The sequence below is a fragment of the Mytilus galloprovincialis genome, chromosome 4 (genome assembly GCF_965363235.1).
Source record: "Mytilus galloprovincialis chromosome 4, xbMytGall1.hap1.1, whole genome shotgun sequence".
Classification (NCBI taxonomy): Eukaryota; Metazoa; Mollusca; class Bivalvia; order Mytilida; family Mytilidae; genus Mytilus; species Mytilus galloprovincialis.
Window position 1 is genome coordinate 36799043 of NC_134841.1, and position 22112 is coordinate 36821154.

At 33.4% G+C, this 22112-nt stretch overlaps 1 protein-coding gene and 1 long non-coding RNA gene across 2 annotated transcripts; both read left to right on the forward strand.

The window, feature by feature from the left end:
- Positions 1-2: 2 nt before the first annotated feature.
- On the forward strand, positions 3-5896 carry LOC143072040 (uncharacterized). Its single transcript, XM_076246817.1, has 6 exons — positions 3-140; positions 764-833; positions 1273-1727; positions 2342-2401; positions 3343-3561; positions 4162-5896. Exons 3-6 carry the CDS (start codon positions 1280-1282, stop codon positions 4341-4343), a joined length of 909 nt encoding a protein of 302 aa, XP_076102932.1. The 5' UTR covers positions 3-140; positions 764-833; positions 1273-1279; the 3' UTR covers positions 4344-5896.
- A 10094-nt stretch (positions 5897-15990) lies between these two features.
- Positions 15991-21822, forward strand: LOC143072042 (uncharacterized). The gene is made up of 4 exons (XR_012977022.1): positions 15991-16166; positions 16841-16902; positions 18128-18197; positions 18883-21822. It is a non-coding gene; the product is annotated as an uncharacterized LOC143072042 (long non-coding RNA).
- Positions 21823-22112: the final 290 nt, after the last annotated feature.

The window sequence follows — 22112 nt, forward strand, 5'->3', positions numbered from 1 at the left end:
GATTTTTAAAGATAAATGCGTAAACCGACGAAAAAAGGAAGTAAACGTTTACATGATATGATTAAAATGCGGTAAAAAACTAAAATAAATAGATAGAAATACTTTCTTTAATGAAGATAAGGATTTAGTCGAGCTCAAAGGTAAGGATTATGACTTTCTTCTGTATCTTTTCCTCCCTTCTCTTTGCTTCCTGTCTCTCCATTCCACCTATACTATAAACTCGTGTCTATGAACATAAAAACTACATGACACAAAATGTGTTAAGAAACTTTTAATGGGAAAGGATACCTGGTATAGTATAACCAAATGGTATATATGTATGCTCTAGAATACTAAAAGTTAATAGTATTAATGTACTCTTTGATCAATTTGGTAAAAAATTACACAAAAAATCATATGTGTATTATTTAGGTATCAATGATTTATTTTCTTCTATTTATATTTTTTTTTAAACATTTACCGACGACCGAACAATAATGTTAATGTAAATATAAATGATACATTTTACACTGGATTTAGTTATCGATCCGCGATCTTGCATTTCCTATGCAATATAAATCTCAAATTCAACAGTGTGACATTTTCACCCAACAGCCATTAAAGTGTACTGCATAATTAATAAATCGCCTGGTTTATCAAGTTTATTGCTGTAGATAATGTCAACTATAATATACAACTGAACGTACTATACTCTTATTTGAATATACACAATTTTGTACTTATCGTTTATAATTGGTATGTAAATGTGTTAACAATATTTCAGAAAATTAACATTGTTTCCGTTACACAGTAAACAGGAAGAGATTGTTGTACATATTTTATGAGAGTGTCAAGTAAGTATTTAAATTTTACTTTTAGTTCATATATATGCTTTCAATATCTAATTTACATCACTAGTAATTTAGAAATAATTCAGAAAAAAACATGTAGTAGCATATTTCGATATATCATATAACGTAATATTAGTCACCCAAATACATGTAATGTAAGAAAATGTTATTGACATGGCTTGCATCATACAGACGGCTGGAAATTGAAGCTTTGTTAGCGGAAAATTGTATATATATATATATTTGGTTTTTGTTTAAAAATTCCCACATATGAGAATACTGATATGTGTGTACCAAAGACTAGCAGACAGACTGGATGTCCCGCGATCTTCAAATGGTTTCAGTTTAAACCTTTTCTAAAGAAGTAAAATAATAACATTTACATGCAATGATGATTATATTAATTTAAACAAAACTTCTGTATTATATATGTGTTTTCAAGAGAAGAAATGTCTCAAAACGACACAGAAAGTGTAGCAGCTGCTTCAACCGTAGACACCAAAAAGCAAGACTTGTCAGAGAACATAAAAAGCGATAGCAATGAACCATCAGATTCATATACAAATCAAACGTACAAGACAGATGCAGATGCAACACAAGAAAAAACACAAACTCCAGAATCTGAGAATCAGTCGCAAAGATTAGTTAAAGATGAACAAGTTCCATCAACTAGTAAATCAACAGATCATAGACATTCTAACAGACCTCCAACTTTGTCCTTAGCTGCCACAAAAGATGACAAAATACTTGCGGAAGAAATAAAACATCAACCAAAAGAAAATGATAGTCGTGAGGAAAACGATACAAATAAAATAAAGCCTAAATCAAGGATTTCTAGGGCTTTAGATTCATCAAGAAAAGCAATAGCATGGATCACAGTAGGGAAAATAGGGCCGGGTAAGTATGTTCCTTTAGTATTTGTTAGTTGATACTGTTTAATAAGAATGTAAAGTTTAAATGATATGATGATTTGAATCAAATTCGAAAAAATATCAACCAAACCTAATATACATTAAGCAGCGTTATACATTTCAGTGTAAAAGTTTTAAACAGCAAAGGGGCAAAAGCTGTCAAATTCATGTTTACCGATTTAACTAAAATTCTCGCATTTGATTTATAACATACTATATTCAAATTCATGAAGTATAGAATGAACAATTGAAGATGCATGAAAGTGACAAGCAAAAGAAAAAAAAAAAAAACCAACACATGAATCGTCTAACAGTCTAAAAGTAAGTCGGTGTCTAACTTCATTTTCATTTTTTATTTTCACTCCCGTTTCTTACTTCTTTGCTCTTTCATTCTCAATCCCCATGTCTCGTTATACATGTTATAAAATATAACTACAGAAGTTAGAGATATTAGTTAAACTATACTTATTATTAATGCATTAAAGAATGCCGACAGCTACAAAAATCAAGTTCAAAGTAGTTTGTTTAAAAAATATACAGCATTAAACAAAAGAAATAAAGTTGTACAATGTAATTAATTCTGACTCTTATTTATTCCAGGATTTCTGGTGGCACCATCATTGTTTTCACTTACTATTCACACAATGATGTTTGCACTAGGTAGGTGTTAATGTTATATTATATTTCTTGTCTCGGTAAGATCATTAATTAGAAATACAAAATAGACTTAAAATGCTCCGAGATATAAAATAAAAAAAGAAGATGGGGTATGATTTCCAATAAGACCACTCTTCACAAGAGACCAAATGACAAAGAAATTTACAATTACAGATCCTTGTACGGCCTTCAACAATGAGTAAAGCCGATACCGCATAGTCGGCTATTAAAATGACAATTCAAACGAGAAAATTGAGGATCGAATTTCTGTACAAAACAATGAACCAAAAACAAATAAAAAACACAGCAACGACAGAAAACCACGGAATTACCCTTCTGACTTGGGCTAGGCACATACAAATTGTGGCGGATTTGGACTAGTTTTTTGGCCCCAACCCCTCCAGCAAACCTTAGACAGTGATGTAACGATAAAGCATAAGAACAAACTAAGCAAAACAATAAACGAAAAAACAAATATGAGAAACATCAACAAAGACAACCACTTAATTACAGGGCATTGGCTTGGGACAGGTACAGATATAACGTGGCGGTGTTATAATAAACTAGTTTGAAGGTGCCACCCCTATCCTAAACTGTGACAGTAGTGTAACTGTTAAACATAAGAAAAACTATAGAAATCAGTTAATAAAGGCTTACTCATCAGATGGATACAAATAGAATTGCATCAAATAAAAACACAGAGTGGACGTGGACGGGTACTTGTACATTTGTACATCTTAGCAACAAAAAGAAAAACAACAAGTACAGGTCTGAGAATACTCGCAGTTACTGACAGCTGTTTCAAAGCCAATAACAACTATTAAAACAATCATACATCTAAGACGCAATAATAGTCAAATAATGGCCTTCTGAATACCTCTAATCAATTGATAGTTCACCTTTTAGAAAGGTTTTCTGTATGATTTATTTTAATTATATTTTAGGGATTAAGTATTCTGGGAATTGCACAACAAAGCCTTTGGTACCAGTAGCTCTGGTTTTGATTGGTGGAGACGGCATGTTGAAGTCTTTATCATACCTCCTACAGATTGTTATTGTTATCCAAACAAAAATGAAACGACCTAAAGCCATGTTGTTTTTATCTGAATCTAGCATTATAGACAGTGGTCTGAATTATCTTTACATTTGTGCTGTCTTTTTAGGTAAGTTTATACCACTTAATATTTTAATAAAATGAAATAAGTTTTGTAAACAAATGATTAAATTGTTGGGAAAACTGGTAAATCCCAATTAATGCACAAAATTTAAAAAAAATGACAGTTGAACAAAGCTACAATTATAAGTCAAGAACCATTGGAAAATGTTACCCAATCAAATGAATTATTCGTTACACAGGGAGCTAGAGAGCTAGTGACCTACAACGATATGTTTACGGGACCAGTCAATTATTCGCTCGCTCTCACCCCTAAATAATTTATTGACCAGTATATATCTATAAGTTCACTAGCACATTGTGTAACGCATTTTATATATTTGTATGCAATGTTATAAAATGCCAAGGTTCCCTTAATCAAAATACATTAAACGTATCACAAAAAGCTAGAGAAGCGCTTTTTTCATTCAAATCGTACACAACGTCCTCTTTCGGTGAGATGCCAGTACATGTTTCACGCGATATATATATTTGATTATTTAGTTAAAATAAATACTAACACATAAAACTGAGGTTTAAATTTGAACACCTGCATGACTTACTATAGACAAAGACAAGAAATTGTTTCCAACTTTCACTTATTTTACAGGTGCTGGCGCAGTATTTTACGGAGAAATGGCCATTTGTGAAATTACCATATTTGAAATTTTATTTTACTACATAATCATAGCACTATGTATCATTGGGTTATTGACAGCATTACTTGTTTATAAAGCCGTAAAGCCAAACGTGGATACAGATTTTATAGATGAAAGAGGAAATATTGTGTGAACTTTATACATGCATACAGAGTTATCTCGCGTACAACATCTATCAAAACATCGACAATCGGAAGTCATTGTTTTGACACCTTTTAGTCTTGACGTGTCTGAAGTTTAAGTCTCGAACGCACCTTATGCAGGTTATTTAAAAAAAAAAAAAAAAAACACACACTGTGGTGTGCTCCCCGCCATAGCATATGTTAAAATGGATATAAAGTACTAAATGGTGGCCCCATTGCCGGCAATGCTATTTTTAGCAATTATCTCCTTAAAAGGCGCTTTTAATAAACTAATTATGGAAAAACTGCTGTTGTCTAATTGAAGCTCGATATCTATTTGCGATTTTACCGCACTCAAATATATATGGTCCCATGGCTTTTCTTGGTGAATTTTGGGGTTTTTCACGATACCTGACGATTTCGCAGAAAAATTTCCCTAATTTTGAGCAACATAAAAAAAATATTTCCGGCCCTTCATACTATACATTTAAGGACAAATTTATGCTTGAATGAAACTTCATTCATAATGCTTTCCAGAAGAAAAATATATAAAAGATATTACAACCAATCACAGAGAGCCATCTATTTTTATCTCTATGTCATGTTCCCTTCATAAAATGGCTGCGCCCATGTAATTTTATTTGGTACATTGTAACCAAATAAATTCACCTTCTTTCGAAAAAGAATATCTCGCCACATGTTCATGAGGGTCTGGATGGGGTTTGCAAAATAGAAAATAATAGGCAAAATGAGCAGAATAAAATGGCAAACAAAAAAAGAAGAAAGAAAAATAGGACAAAAAGTAAGAAAAAAGAATAATAGTGAAAAAAAACTAGAATTTAAAAAAGTTACCAATCTAACTGAAGACTGATACAGAAACGAAGGACCCGTTGATGTGTCTGTACTAATGATAAACCTTAAGCTTTGCAATGTCATTTGAGAGTTAAATGTTCGTTGAAAGAGTTAGTTAAATTTATGTACTGGCAGTGCATTCTTTTTTATATTCGGTGCGTATTGTATTGCCTTACTGTATATATATTGCAAACTAAAATTACCTGTCAATAGTCTGTTTTCATATTACCAACTTTTGACTCCGGATTTAAAAATTGTTCGACAGGTTGCATTTCCTGTGGTAACTAAGACATCCTCGTATTCAGTCAAGAAAGAGCAACCAAAATGAGTAAAATCAGACATTATAATCGCTGAAATTTGAGGGGAAATTCTACAGTTTTCCGATGATTTTTTCGTGTAAAGAAAACATTAGGCGGTTAATTTCCCCTACAAATTGTACCGATTAAAAAGCTTGATTTTACTGTGTTACACTGCTCTTACTTGACTTGGTACCAAGATGTCCATAGTGTAGGTAACCAGTTGAAAAAATATAAACTTAGCAGTCATTAGTAATATGAAAATAGTATATTATAGAGTCCGCAAAATGTCTTTTGTGGTCGGCAACTAAGTTGCTCCCTTACTGACGTATACTAAACAGCTCTTTATATTCATAATATTATGTAAATATTGTTTTCAGATTTATATCCAAATAAAGTCATACATTATACTATAAGTTGTTATTTTACTTCATATAGTTCCTTAGGAATTTGACTTCTTTCTAACCTTGTCAAAATATTCTAAATTGACCTTCGCGAAAAATGAAAAAGCTTCCCAGCCAACCAAACAACCAATTAAATTAATTAAATTTGCTTATTTAGTTACCTAATTTTATGTATGTCCATTCTGTTTTAAAGATAATATATATATAATACATAAAAACAGTCTAAATTACAGTTTCAAGATTTCAACAATAGTTGAAGGTAACGCGTGTGTTCAATTTGCTTAGATGGTGGTGAATGTATCGTAATATAATTAGGATTTTAACTAAAAAGTAATAAAGGCACCATAAAAGATGGTTCATTTTAAGTTTGTTGTAAGTTGGTCCAGTGTTTAGTATGGAAAACAAATCAGTCAATACATAAAGGTGTTAAACCAGTTTTTCGTTACCTCTGCTGGTGAACTGTTTAGTCCCTATAGATATCATGAACACAGTAGCTAGTACCATTTCTTTAGCACCAGATGCGCATTTATCATTATGTATCTGGGATGCTCGACGCCAAACTATTTGAAAGTGCACAATTTTATTCAAACGTCGGAACGATGATTACACATAAAAGTTTTTTCACTATATATTATGTTAACTGTAACGTTACATATATAACAGAAACCAACCAATCCAACGCTGTACTGTCTACATTGTTGTCTATGTAAATACCCGGCCCGCGTCAGTATACACTCCAAAACCCATTATGGACGGCGGAGTATTATGCCGACTGACATCCGAGGGTCTGTTTCCTAGGTGTTAGATAATGTCTGAAAATTTTGATATAATATACAAAGAGAGACAAAAAATAATTCCCAAGTATTTTAATCACTCATTTGGAGTATTGTGAATATCATTGTCAAAAATTTCCCAATTACAAAAAACAAATGGAAGTTTTTATTGACCTTGACTGGCTATACAGCCCTTGCACGGTCAGTAATTTCCCAATGCAATCTTGTGGCAAGTATTTATATCAAGCACTAATAACGGGACCATGAAATATCAGTGAATTTAAAATTATGACGTAATTGTTCTCCAGATATTGGAGTGAGAGATGTCATTTCCAAAAATGCTAAGTAAATGCTAATAACATAAGAAAATAATACAGACGGAAGTCATATTTTCATTATTTCCATCGAAATATCAAAAAAACAATTGATAAGGATATGTCAATTTTGTCAACGGAGAATATCCACAGAATGACACTGAAATGGATATTCGGCACAATGAAATGGATAATCGGCACAATGAAATTGACAATCGATCGGCACAATGAAATTGACATTCGATCTGCACAATGAAATGGACATTCGCACAATGAAATGGACCATCGCACAATGAAATTGATAATGATCGATCGGCACAATGAAATGGACAATCGGCACAATAGACAAAATGTATAGAATTACCTTTTAGAAGTCTATCATTGGTACTTTTGAATACAGTCTCCAAAGATTGTAGGGTGCTATGAAAGGAAGTTGTGGTTTAACACTAGGCGTACTAGATAAACATCTATCAATAAAAACACAAAACATCATTGGACAGGTTTTGTTACACGAAATTATCATTCCACGCACTGCAAAATGTCAATTGTAAAATAATTTAAACTCAGTTCCTAATGTTTTCAATTCTTTGTGATAACTAAGTGTCAGAAACTGAGCAAAAAATTATTATCTCTCCGCATTTTACATGTCGTGACCATTCCCCTCTTTGAAACATTAGTACTCACAAGATACTAATATATTCAATGTAAATGGATAACATATGATGGGTAATTACTAAAGTATCAAAATGTAAAAGTCCGATAGACGGGATTGGCAAGAAATAACAACTTAAGTTAGTCTTAGATGCATGATTTTTTTTTATTAGTTGTTAGTGGCTTTGAATTAGTCAGTCTTTTTGTTGTTGGGATATACATGTACAAGTACCCGGCAACATCCACTCTTGTGTTATATTTGTATTTGTATCCATCTGCAGAGTTAAACCTTTTTCAACTGATTTTATAGCTCGTTCTTAAAATGTACTGTTACAACACTGTCCCAGGTTAGGGTGAGGGTTAGGATCCTGCTAACATGTTTAACCCCGCCACATTCTGTTATATGTGCCTGTCCCAAGTCAGGAGCCTGTAATACAGTGGTTGTCGTTTGTTTAAGTCTTACATATTTGTTTTTCGTTCATTTTTTGTATATAAATTATGCCGTAAGTTTTCTAGTTTTAATTGTTTTACATTTTCATTTCGGGGCCTTTTATAGCTGACTATGCGGTATGGGCTATGCTCATTGTTGAAGGCCGTACGGTGACCTATAGTTGTTAATTTGTTTCATTTGGTCTCTTGTGGAGCGTTGTCTCATAGCCAATCATACCACATCTTCTTTTTATTTTATCTAATGCTCTTTTAATATTATATTTTAAACGTTTCAACTAAGACTACAGACACAGGCATCAAATAGTTACAATCTTGCCCAAAAGTACACTTTTCTTCTCTTACACCTACACATTGGTTAATAGTTGAAACAGTCAAGTACTTCATCTGATTTTGAAATATGTGCCACTAAGCGAATTCTAAGGAAAATCATAGTTTGTGCATGATAGATGTTTGAAGTAAGAAGACTCTTTCATCTGCACTCCGTTTTTTAAAAACGGGACAGGAATGTCTGCTTTATATCTAAATCTCCAACTTGAAATTGATAATGAAGGTACTTATCTTGCAATTGTCTTTGACAAACACAATGATTCCAGGTTCCTCCATTATTTTTTTAATATGTTGACTGCCAACTGTATTAATACAGGGTCAAGAATGTCCCCTGTTAAAAATAAACACTTATATGAAACACCTGCATGTTTTCGTAAAAGGTTTACAATAACAGAGTATACTTGTATCTTTCCATATATGCATATATGTTTAAGGTAACCCTAAAAGTTCTATAAAAACCAAACATAAATTCCATTCTGCTCGCTGCAATATACTTTGAACTTTTTTTGTAGCACTAATGCTTCTTGACAGGTCTTGATTCAATCCTTTCGGGTTTATGAATCCAAAGTGGTAACCTATTGAAAGAAATAATAAAATAGCTCTTAAGCAAAAGTTTACAAACATATTAACAGCTTGTGCATGCAAATGATTGTTTTTAAGTTTGAAACAAAACTGGGTTAAGTGTTCATTGTGATGATATTTTAAAATGGCGAAACAAATCGCGACTTCAACTTTACCACTTGAAACTATTAGTGCAGTGAAGTCATTATTAGTGATCAAGGCCTTGAATATCGTACAAATTAAGAAAATATATACTTCATAATAGATATAAGAAGATGTGATATGAGTGCCAATTAGACAACTCTCCATCCAAATAACACTTTATAAAAAAACGGGAAAACCAACGGTCTAATCTATATAAAAACGAGAAACGAGAAACAGGTATAAACTACATAAACAAACGACAACTACTGTTCATCAGATTCCTGTCTTAGAACAGGTGCAAACATTTGCAGCGGGATTAAACCTTTTTAATGGTGCCAAACCTTCTCCCTTTTCTGAAACAATGGTATAACATCACAACATAGAAAACTCAATCAAAATAAGCCTGCTGTTGGTGAATGTTTCTACAGATGAATGGAAAGATCACAATGGGGAAATTGAAATAATGGGAATGGATTTCGTAAAGATTAGTTCTCAGTCGACCCTTATATTCAGTTTCTAGCTGTAATTCAAGCAGTGAAGCAGACTAAATCTAATCTGCTGTATACTATATTTCTTGTTCAATGGGATGGATGCGATCAACAAAGTCTGTGTATTTATTTTGACGTAATCAATGGCGGATCCTAGACATTTCATAAGAGGTGGCTCATGTCTGCATAACAGGGGGATTGCTCCAGTCATGTTTCTTATTTGTGATTTCCTATATTATCAAAGATTTTTTCCCACAAAAGGGTGAGGGGCTGGCCCCTCGGCACCCCCCTTTAATCCGCCTCTGGAAATTTAAATTGCAACTCGTGATGGAAATACTCAATCTATTTAAAAACCGATCTCTCATCGCTCCCGTTCTGATATGTCGCGTGGGAGATCTAACGAAACCCGCTTTGAGGTCACATGTGAGTGACCTCGTAGGTGTGTCTTTTTCGACCAATGAAAATGAGTTTCCACGATCTTGAAAGTTTATCGTGAGGTAAAGGGATGTAACTCATTTTATTTACGAAGAAATCGTCAGTCAAAAGAATTCATAAACTTTTTTGATTGGCTTATTGATAGGTCTTCAACTCATTTGCATATCATTATAAATTCATAACTTCTAGTTCACTCACATGGGACCTCAAAGCGGGTTTCTTTAGATCTCCCACGCGACATATCAGAAAACGGGAGCGATGAGAGATCGGTTTTTAATTAGATTGGGAAATACTGTGCCTATTGCCGACTACACTCTAAAACGCATTACGGCATAGTTTAATCTACATTAAAACAGACATGCTTATTTAACAAGTTTTCAATTGTGTCATGATAGTCAAATCTAATAATCTCATGAAAACACATATTTACCCCACACATCCTAGTTGAAATTTTTATTATACAAAGCAGAAAATTTACAATTAATTACGACGAAATTAAAAAATCAATAGGAAATGTAAAAGTCAGTACAAAACACTCGAGCGTGGTACTTTATTTGCAAAAGTGACCTCGTCATCCATGTGTGTAATGCGAATTAAATCATAAAATATCATGTCGTGCACATTTTAACGTGGGAAGACAATATTTTTCTCGCGAACATTATTCGTTATATACACGTACGGTTAATATTATTAGGTTCATATTGCTGAATCTTTGAACTATTATTACTATTTTATTAGGACTCAATAGCAAATGCAGCCAATCTTCTTAGGCCCAAGGGGTTTCTGGTTAGACCTCTTTGTACAATATGTGACAAACACCCTTCCTTTTCATGAATGTGACTTACCGAATAAGACCATTTACCGGATTTGTAGTAACCACAATACTTTTGAACAACGTCACATATTTATGCATGTTCAACATGAGTAGGTATTACATCTACATTGCAGTTACTGAGAACTGCCATCGAAAATTCGCTAGTATTAGAAAGAAATGACAAAACAAACTAATAAATACAAGTAGATTTTTTGGAAAATTGTTTGACCGAAAACAGGATGAAACTTGGACTTCAAGTAAGATGTATACTTTTCAGGGATAACATGAGCAAGTAAACTATAGTAAGGAATACCTCAAAGAGTTGTTGCAATGAGGTTGATTGCAAGAGGGAGGTATGCGCAATCTCAATACACCGAACATTTTAACAATTATTAACTGTTCCATTTACCACGTAATTAAAAGAATCAAAGTCTGCACTACAGTCCGATCAAACATTACGTGTCTGAACAATATGATTATAGATTTTCCATTTACAATGTAAGTATGTAACACAATGTTTATGACATTATCTTCAATGAAGTCAAATTATTTGGAAATTCAAAAATAAATACAAACTCTTATATTGTATGCTCAAAAACGTCAAAAAAACATATGTGGCAACACTGATGGCAAAATGTGAACTGGTTAGAACCATTTCATAATCCTTACTTTATCTTTAATTCATTTTTAAAACACATGGATTACATTTGATTCCCTAGAAACTAAAACATTGGCATCAATCTTTAGCTATGACAATCAATACATGTTTTTGGTCGGATTGTTGTCTGTTTGACACATTCCCCATTTCCATTCTCTATTTTATATTGTCTAGTTCGATTAATCGTACATCAATTGTTATGATAGAAAACAAGGAAAGTGTCATTTATTGATGATGCTGCCTTATGTACACGGACATCTCAATTTTGCAAGTCTGTGACATGTTTTTGACCTACATCACACGAATGAGTGACTAGGATTCGCCACTTATGTAAAGCATAGACATTCTGAACGATTTGGTGTAGTATGCGTGAGGTAGCATACATTTTTATCACTATTTATTTAAATGTTTTGGTAAAGAGTGAAGATGTAACATATTTTAGGACAGGTAGGATAAGTATGAAGGTATAGGATGAAAGAGATGCACCCAAGTAAGCATATGTGTAGGAATGAAACGAAACGGATCGTATGTTCTAAAACAATGTGCAATACCAGGGAAGAATCACCTATCGTTCATGGATCATCCGTTATTGGATTGTATTCCTACATAAAAAGCAAACTGTTGTAAGCAGTTGATGAATAGCATCATTTATGTTTTTTGTATATTCTGTAAAAGCTGATTATATCTTCGTTAATTATATATTTTTTTAATTCCGACGAAATAATATCTAATAACTGAGGGTCTGGATGGGGGGTCTGTTATTCTGTAAACATTTAATTTTCACCCTTTTTTTCTCTAATCTTCAAACAATTAACCCCTTTTTTCTCTAATCTTCATTTTTTTGCTCGTTATTCTCTAATCTTCATTTTTAAGGGCATTATTCTTTAATCATTTAACCCCATCCAAACCCTCATAACTGTTGTGGATAATAAATTGCACAGTTCGTAATCAAAAGACAAAGTAACCTTATTTTAACTATTATCTATTTTAAAGTATATGCCCTTACGTTGACATTGTTATAAAAATAGACTTAATTTTAAATAATTGTTTGCTGTTTGATAAACTCAAAGACTCGCTACAGCGTTGACATTCGTATCAATTAAACGGTTTCAATTAGTTTCTAAAATGTTAACTTCCATGAATAATTCACAGTCATCGACAGCTTAAAAATCTACTGTTAGCTTTGTTTGACTGGTAACATACAATTTTGGTTCTCCTGACATATTATTGTCTGAATTTAATATGTTCAATCAAATCCTTTAAACCTTCAAAGTGACATACGTGACAAACGAAAAAACCTCGATTGATATTTTTTTTGTGAAATACGTTATAGAATAAAAGCCTGTGGATTAAAGCTGGATAGACTTTTCAATCTGGTTGATTGATCAACTGTCACGTCTAGAAACAATATTAAATTTAGCTTATATGTCTAGTGGAAACAACTCTCATTAGAAAAAACAATGTGTTGGCATTTCGGTTTAAGGTATATAAAACCGAATATATAAAATGCACTTTTACAGTTTTCGTTATTCCGTGTTTTTTCCAGATAAATGTTTTCAAAACAGTCTAAGCCGAATTGACAGTAAGACGGAAAAAAGTCATATTTTGTATTTTGTATACATTTATACTTTAACAAAGTTGTCTCAACCTTGAACTTATTTGGGTTTCTTTACTATGTTGATCTGAGCGTCACTAATGATTCTTATGTAAATGAAACGCGTGTCTGGTGTATTAAATTATAAACTTAATACCTTTGATAACTGTTGGAATGTCGAAAAGTTCTATAATTTAATTGTGTATTTCTTTGTCCTTAATGTGCAGTTTAAAATAGACAAAGGGAAGTAATTGAATGTTGTATGTACAGTAGTTGTCGTTTGTTTATTTAAATTTTTACGTGTTTCTCGTTTCTCGTTTGTTATATAGATTTGTTTAGACCATTGGTTTTCCCGATTGATTTTACACTAGTTATATTGGGGCCCTTTATAGCTTGTTGTTCGATGAGTGCCAAGGCTCCGTGTTGAAGGCCGTACATTGACCTATAATGGTTTACTTTTATAAATTGTTATTTGGATGGAGAGTTGTCTTATTGGCACTCACACCACATCTTCCTATATCTAATAACAGAATCGAATCGGTAATTGGCAAATGGACTATTAGGCAATTCTTCCAAATGTTTTGCTTCTTTACGTAAATCTCTTCAGCGTTGGAGCACACTCAGATTCAGTTGTGTTCCATTAACAGATATTTTTTTTGAAAATGTTAATCTATTTTATACATAGAAGTTATTTCAAAGTTAAAATGTTGAAAGGGAATCCTCCAATGTAACATTGCACATGCACAAAATTCATTTACAGGAATGTACACATTATATACAGGCAGCAATCATAGCACGTTGGTAGATTTAATTTTAAAAGCAATGTCTAGCTAAATAAAATATATGAACGGTCAGCATTGATTTAAAGTTTCTCCTACATTACAGTCTTGATTAACCTGACAATGGTTTACTTAAACAAAGTGTGACTGGGATGGAGAGTTGTTTCATTGTCACCCATACCACATCTTCTAATTGAATAGTAAAACACAATATTGAATATAAGATTGGTATTTTCAGTGTTTGGTACAAGTTGACTGTCACTGGGCACAGCCGTTCATTATAGAACGCTATGGGGAAAACCAGAGAACTCTTTTTGTCAGAAAACACTGTCAAACACCCAACTGTACTATCCAAACTGATATGTGTCCACACTTGTTTAATTAATGAAATAAGTATCATATTAAATTTCGTATTTTCATCAAAGTTCCCAGAAATGAAAATACAATTTTCGCCAATATTCACAAAAATAAACTTTCGTTTAAAGAACATAAGCTTTAGTAAGATTTCTAGTTATAATTTATTTTGCATTTTTCATTTCGAGTCCTCTAATATCTTGGGTTTTGCTCTCATTGCTGAAGGTCGTTCGTTGACCTACACAGTTGTTATATTTTACATCATTTGTTTCTGGTTGAAGGTTGTCTCCTTATAGAATGGATAATGAACACGGGGAAGGTGTCAAAGCGACAACAACCCGACCAAAGAGCAGAAAATAGCCCAAGGTCACCAAAGGGTCTTCAATGCAGCGAGCAAATTAAGCATCCGGATGCGGTCTACAGCTTATTCCTAAAATGATGTATAATAAGTTCACAGAATGGACGACACACTAAACTCCGAATCATAAATGAACAAAAATCTTAAACTAAACAAGACAAGCAAGGGATAGAGGTCCATGATTTGGAACAGGCGTAAAAAAAAATGCGCGTTTTGCGATATCTCAACCCACTCGGATACCTGTAGCCAATTTTGAATAAACAAACACACAGAATACGCATAGTAAAACTCGTTTCCAATGAAAACCGAGTCCAATGTTAAAATATGTAACGGGAGTAACTTACCAAAATGTCAATGATCAACATGAATTAACAAAGAACTAATACATGTAGCAGTCACTGACATGCCAGCTCTAGACATCAATTTAACTGACCGAAAGACTATGACTTCATCATATTAAAATCGAGTACCATCCTCCCGTTAGAGCTTTAAAGTAATACGCCAATCTAAATTATACAAGAAGAACATATTTTTATATTAGCAATGACCGTATGCTGTAAATAAACTATTAAATGACAATTTTGCAAGAATGAAATATGAAAGATGCATTTTGTTTATGAAGACCTCAAATTGTGTATATATTAAATAATAATTGTTTAAAGGACGAAAGAACAACGATCGAACGAACAAACGAACGATCGAACCAACCAACCAACCAATCAACCGACCAACGAACTAACGAACGAACAAACGAACGAACGAACGTACAAACGACGAACCAACGAAAGAACGACCGTACAAACGACGAACAAACGAAAGAACGAACGAACGAACTAACCAACGAACGACCAAATGAACGAACCAACGAATCAACGAACCAACGAACCAACAAACCAACGAACCAACGGACGAAAGAACCAACGAAAGTTTTTAATCAGATCAAAGCACTGTAGACCTAAAAGGAATCAAAACGGTTGCGTGAAATCAAATCAGTTGTTTGTCTTTATAAAATTTAGGAACCTATAAATATTGTCATAATATCACGGCACCAATTACGTTTCGGTGGAATTCGGGCTGCTCCTTAAGCATTCTTTGTAATGTTTTCAACTGTTATTTGTATTTTGAATCGGTTTTCTTTTTATTCATGGTATTGTAATCGACTTATTTTTGCGAGAATTCATTTTTATTGGCGTATGAATTAGGGGGTCCGGGGGAAGAATTCTCCTTTTCCTAAATGTCTGAATCCGCGCCCAATTTTCGTATCTTCTGTATATTACTGATAGATGAATTGTCTGCAGATAAAAAAACTTTTGCAGTAATGTACCAAATTTACAAAACTAACTTGACAGACGTAAGACTATTATATGTGCGTTGCAATATAAAAGATTGCATGTGTTGTAAAGGTCGAGGTAGCGTAACGTCATAATAGAAGAAACGTTGTCAAAGTGACGGCACCTCCTATTCCTCACTTCACAGTTTCATCTGTCGCAGTAAGCAGTGATTATAAAAGAAGCAAACATATATTGAATTATTTCAATCAGTGAATACGAAAAATTATGGAAGAAAGAACGAAGAAGGATCGGTAAGCATATTTAACATTACTAATGTTTAGATTATGCTAGTTGATAATGTATGTATATTAAAGAAATATAGAACTGTACTGTACTTAATGTTCGAAATGTTTTGTTTAAATTTCTTTATTACCATTATAATTTGTATAAATAGAACCATATGCAGCCTTGCAAGGGTAGTTGAATTAAAGTTATATAATTTGCTAGAAAACGAATCAAATTATTGCAACATAAGAATGCCCCTCCAGAAAAAAAAAGCAGCGCTTTAAACATTGACCGCAACTAAGTCAAAGTGGCATTTGGATTCAAAACCCACTACTCCTGGATCTTAGTATAATGATCGGATTTTTTTAAAAGATCTGAACGTACAAAAAGTAAATACGGTGTAAATTTTCGGTTATATAAAACTGTGGTCCAAAGTAGACAATTTATTAGCATCATTACAAAACATAATAATAAATATAATGGCTGATTAGCAATATAGTCCTGTAAAGAAATCTTGAACTATTGGTCAACGAGGTACTATATCTCCGTATTTGTCTAGCAAACAGTCTCTTTGACCCCAAATTAAAACCTAATACCTCCGTTATACAAAACATCCTTCCTTTATACGGGTGATTCCTTTCTTTTTTCAGCTTGGAAAAAAATATGAAAACTTCCAACTTATTTTTTCTCTCTTTTGTAGTGATAAAGTCGAAAATATGGTACCAACAAAGCAGACTGTGCACAAGAAGACGACAGAAAGAAGTAAGTTTATTATAAGGAGCCACTTCGTCGCGTGTTATTCCCTCTTCAGTTTATTTTATCCCTGGAATAATAAGTGTTCGTTTTGAAAACAATTACGGGGAGCTTGATTAGAACGGAATTCCTATGCGTTTATGCGATTTGATTTTGTTTAAATCTGACTATCCCAAAAACAAATTATACAATTAGTCAGAAATGTTAACCTGGGGAAAGGTACATAATTTGTCGAAGCTTTAAATAGACTTTGAAATAAGGTAACGAATGAGCAACGGAGCGGCTTTGCAAGACGCTAGAGCGTTCCGTGTAGTTCAGAATCTACCCCATGTATTTTAGTATTCAGTTACAATTCAAAGTATAATCGTTTTGCTTCGATTAGTGTGCTGCTAACTAATCCCCCCCCCCCCCTTTTCCCCGAAAAAAATTGTGTTTGAAAAAATATAAGGATCATAATTACATGTTTCTACACCGAAGTATACTGAGCAACATACTATCTCACTTTCTCACTTTGTTCTTCGATCAGGAATAATACTCAACAATAAAGGTGCACAATAAAACGAAATCATATTTCGTACAAATTAATTACAAATATCGTCTTCGAATTATTAACATGTAGTTCCGTGCTGTTATAAGACTTATTGTAAATATGATTTGAAATACTCATAAAAATATCGTACATAACGTTGATGTATAAAAGTGATACCGAAATACAGCAGCAAGTATTACAGTATAGAACAGCATGGTGTCATCCCCAGTCCTATAACTTGCATTGGCAGATCCAAGATGGGAAGGGACCAATGCCGTAAAAAAAGGGTTCAAACCCCAGGAACTCTCCCCTCTTTTTGAACCGCCACTGATATGCATGTTCTATGTCTAGAACCTAGCCATAGATTATGGTCATCTATACTTCATGTCCTTTCGGTAAAGTGTGGATGACAATTCTAAGTGCATCTTTTTTGTGAACAACTTTTCTTAACTCGGAGCTTGACATTATACAGATACTTTTTAACCTGTATATTGACTTCTGTATGTCTTTTCTTTTATCTTGCTTTTAGTTTTGGTGCTATTTCATCATTTCGTTATGATATATTCCCAACTCATTTATTCAAATTGCAAAATCGAACAGAAATAAACGATGACAATGGATAAGACTGAATGCAAAATGTCGATTGTCTAATGTAGATCAATATACCACATCATTTACTAATACAAAGCTTTGTGTATTTTGTAGTCGGATCAAGAAGCCAGAAGTTTGAGATAGAGTATGACACAGTGGAATACGTAGACAGGACAGGGAACGAGTAAGTCTAGTTTATCTTTAAACAAATATGGAATATGAGACAAAATTGAATATCAAATTTAATTATCTGTTAAAAAAAAAGTCCCAAAACCATAAAGTACAGCAATATGTATAGTATTGCCACATTCTTACGACAATGGTATATCTTCGACAAAAAAACCCTACCAAAACGGATATGAAATTTCAAACTAAAGGAAATTTACAAAAACTTAAACAAGAGACACTGATACATACCTTCAGCACAGAAAGACGAAAAAAATCAGGCAAACGAACATAATACCATCGAGTACATATAGACCAAATGGCTTATAACTTAAAAAAAATATAAGAAAATAAGGAAAGCATGATAATAATGGTACACTACATTGGAATTCGACTGGAAGTCATTGGATGACACATGACAACATATAAGGTTATCTTCTAAAAAATATATATGGTTTTGCATTCGTATTTGTATTGTCACCACTTTAGAATCGTAAATTAGGAATGACCATACTTTATGTTTTAATGGGTTAGTAAATTTGGCCACTACTTGCTGATGGTGTGATAAGAGTCCAGTTCTATATAACTGATTTATGTGAAAAAATAACGTTATTTACTAGAATCATGTTTAAGAAGCGCTGTTTTATGTAGCGAATCGCTGAACATCTATTAACATTAAGAACAAAAATAAAACATCATTTCAGATTGCTTGCCAACTGGAAATGTTTAATTCAAGAAAAAGAGGAAGCAATCCATACAACCTCAAACAAACTACAAAACATGCAACCAAGCAAACTTTCCGAGAACAGGCTCAGACAAGAAATAGAGCAATGGATCGATTTTATAGAAGCTGACAGACATGTCATGAAGCGATGCATGCACAATCTACAAATTGCCATGAAAGATAGGCTTCATTACTTAAGGAAACAGAAACAGTTTTTCCTTCGTCAACAGAAAACCCTGAAAAATGTTTACAAAACAATTGAAAGGAGCAACCGCTCAAGAATTCCAAATCCTTTTCCACAGTTCATTCTTGACGTCAAACGCGAATATTACCAACTGTTCAACGAGGAACTTTTGATTTCATCAAATGGTAGCTTAAACAAGTATAAAAGACAAATGATCGAAGTCAACACTGTCATTATTGATGACACCATGTTATATATCGGGAGAACTGGTAGAACACACGTGATGACACCAATCCATGAAAATATACTAGAATCAAACAAGTGCATTACCGGCGAGTGTGTTGACTCTTGCTGCACATTGCGTAGGTCCGAATCAGAACTTAGTTTCCTAAATCATGAATTTGAAGTTGAGTATGATATGTTTGAACTATCTATGGAAAGCAAAGAAAGTGAAAATTATTCTAGAAAGGAGGAGACTCAAAGGAACGAGCTCCAAAAGCATGCTAAGAGATCGAAAATTCCTCTTCCAGTAAAACTGCCACAATTGCTTGGTAACGAGAAAATGAAATACGAGAAAAAGTCTCCAGTAAATCTACCACTACTGCTACTAAACAAGAAGATTAAATACGCGGAAGAGTCATACTCAGAGACTCTGAAACGCCAACAATTGTTACCTACCAAGAAGACGATATACGCGAAAGAACTAATTGACACTACTCTTAAACTACCACCATTGTTACTTGACAAAGAGCAAACATGTATGCAAGACCACCCCTTCACTAATCGCCCTGGTGCTCACAAACTGCTTCCACCATTACAGCACTTGCCACAAGACTTCAAAAAGACTTTAATTGTAAACAAGAGCAGAGATGAAAAGAAAGATAAAAGTAAAGTTATGTCAACAGAATCAATGTCTAAACCAGCACCACAGCAACCAGGTGAGACAACAGCTTCCAATGAAATTTTTGATATGAGCCTAGAATTAGGTTCTAAAAGGCCAAAATGGAAAAGTCAGTATAAAATGTTTAGGCTGCAAAAGACCTCTCGTAAAATTAACTACGCCAGTAATAGAAAGTATCGATTTTCCAGGCTGCATCTTTCATCTGGTGAAAAATGCTATATCCCTAAAAGCAAAAGTGATAAAGTATGCAAAATGGTTTATGAAAGATACTGCACCCCAAGAAAACAAAACAGGAATGTAGGACAGCAAACAGACAGAGAAAAAACAGACAAATACCCAGAACGAGATCAAATCCATACATTGCCACGAAATATGAAAGAGACAAATGTTCTAAACAAGATCAGAAATGAAAAGAAAGAGAAAAGTAAAGATATTCCAACGCAATCAACGTCTAAATCAGCTCCACAGAAAACTGCTGAGACAACAGCAAATGGTGGAGCTTTAGATATGAACTCAGAATTAGCTTTGAAAAGAGTAACCTGGGAGAATAAGTTTCCAACTTTTAGGCTGCAAAAGACATCTTGTAAAGATCGCTACATTTCTAAGAGAATGTACCGATTTTCCAGGCTACATAAGGCATCTGGTAAATGTTGCTATATACCTAAAAGCAAAAGTGAAAAAGTATGCAAAATCGTTACTGAAAAATATTGTACCAGAGGAACACAAAAAAGGAATGTCAGAAAGCAAACAGATATAGAAAAACCGAACAGCTACCCAGCACCAGATCAAATTCATACTTGGTCACTAAATTTGAAAGAGATGTTAATTGTAAAAAAGAGGAGTAATGAAAAGAAAGATAAAAGTGAAGTTGTGAAATCAATACCTTTATCATCACCAGAGCAGACTGATGAGACAACAGCTTCACATAAAATGTTTACATCAAATCAACAGCAGGCCAATGAGACAAAACCTTCCAATAAGATGTCAAAACCAGCACCAGAACAGATTTTTGAGAATATCAGAGAGCAAACAGAAAGAGAAAAATCGGTCAGCAACACAGAACAAGACCAATCTCATACCATGATAGATATTGCAGTAGATGATAAATATCCAACTGAAGACATCTTTCACAAACTGGATGATAACGAACTGATAGGGTTTTATCAGGTGCAAGAAAAAGACCTGTTTCCTGTCATCGAAAATATGAGTTACTGCAAAGCGATAGGAGTATTCAAGAAACTGCATGATAAGCATATTGCCGTCATTCAAAGCATAAGTGATACCTTAGATGACACTCAAAGCTCGAGCTCAGAAAGTACAATAGGTGATTTTCAAGGTGCAGGAGAAAATGGTGGTACATTGAAATCAGCAATGAAAACATTTGTGAAAAAACTGATTCCAGATTGCATAACGAACGGTAACCAAAGTCAACCAACAGAAACTCTGTCTTCAAATTGGCAAATTATAAAAGTCCTCTCTGGAACGAATATCAAGATACAAAATATTCCTATGTCATCGGCAAAATTTAATCCTATGCCACCAAATACACCAAAATCAAAAACATCAAACGCCAGACGTAAACGATATCGCAGAAAAATGGATGAAAATAACAATCAACCAGACTCCTAAAAAGCAACAACATTCTGATTTTTCAATAAAAATACGCTTCATATTTTCAAAAGAAAAACTTAGTTGCATACTTCCAGATATAATTGATGTAGCAGGAAAAATGTTGAAGATAATTAAAAAAAAAAATATGTTCTTGCATTTATTTGTACTGTAGTCCTGTCATGTAATGTTGTCATTTAAGTGTTATATTTAACATTGCATTAAAAGTTAACCACAAAACCAGGTTTCAACAGCAATTTTTTCTTAAAATGTCCTGTACTAAGTCAGGAAAATGGCAGTTGTTATCTTATAGTTCGTTTCTGGGCGAAGTGCATTGTCGTGTTTTGTTGGTTGCACTTCAGTGTTTCTGTTGTTTTGTTGTTTTCCTCCTATAGTTAATCTGTTTCCCTCAGTTTTAGTTTGTAACCAGGATTTGCTTTTTATCAATCGATTTATGACTCTCGAACAGCAGTATAGTACTGTAGCCTTTATTTAGATACAGATGTAAAGAGAAAAC

What these genes read in the sequence shown, in the direction of transcription:
- LOC143072040 (XM_076246817.1), top strand. Translation starts at nt 1,280, where the DNA reads ATGTCTCAAAACGACACAGAAAGTGTAGCAGCTGCTTCAACCGTAGAC. An exon ending in AGTAGGGAAAATAGGGCCGG is followed by an intron (nt 1,728 to 2,341) that starts GTAAGTATGTTC and finishes TATTTATTCCAG; the next exon opens with GATTTCTGGTGGCACCATCA. An exon ending in CACAATGATGTTTGCACTAG is followed by an intron (nt 2,402 to 3,342) that starts GTAGGTGTTAAT and finishes ATTATATTTTAG; the next exon opens with GGATTAAGTATTCTGGGAAT.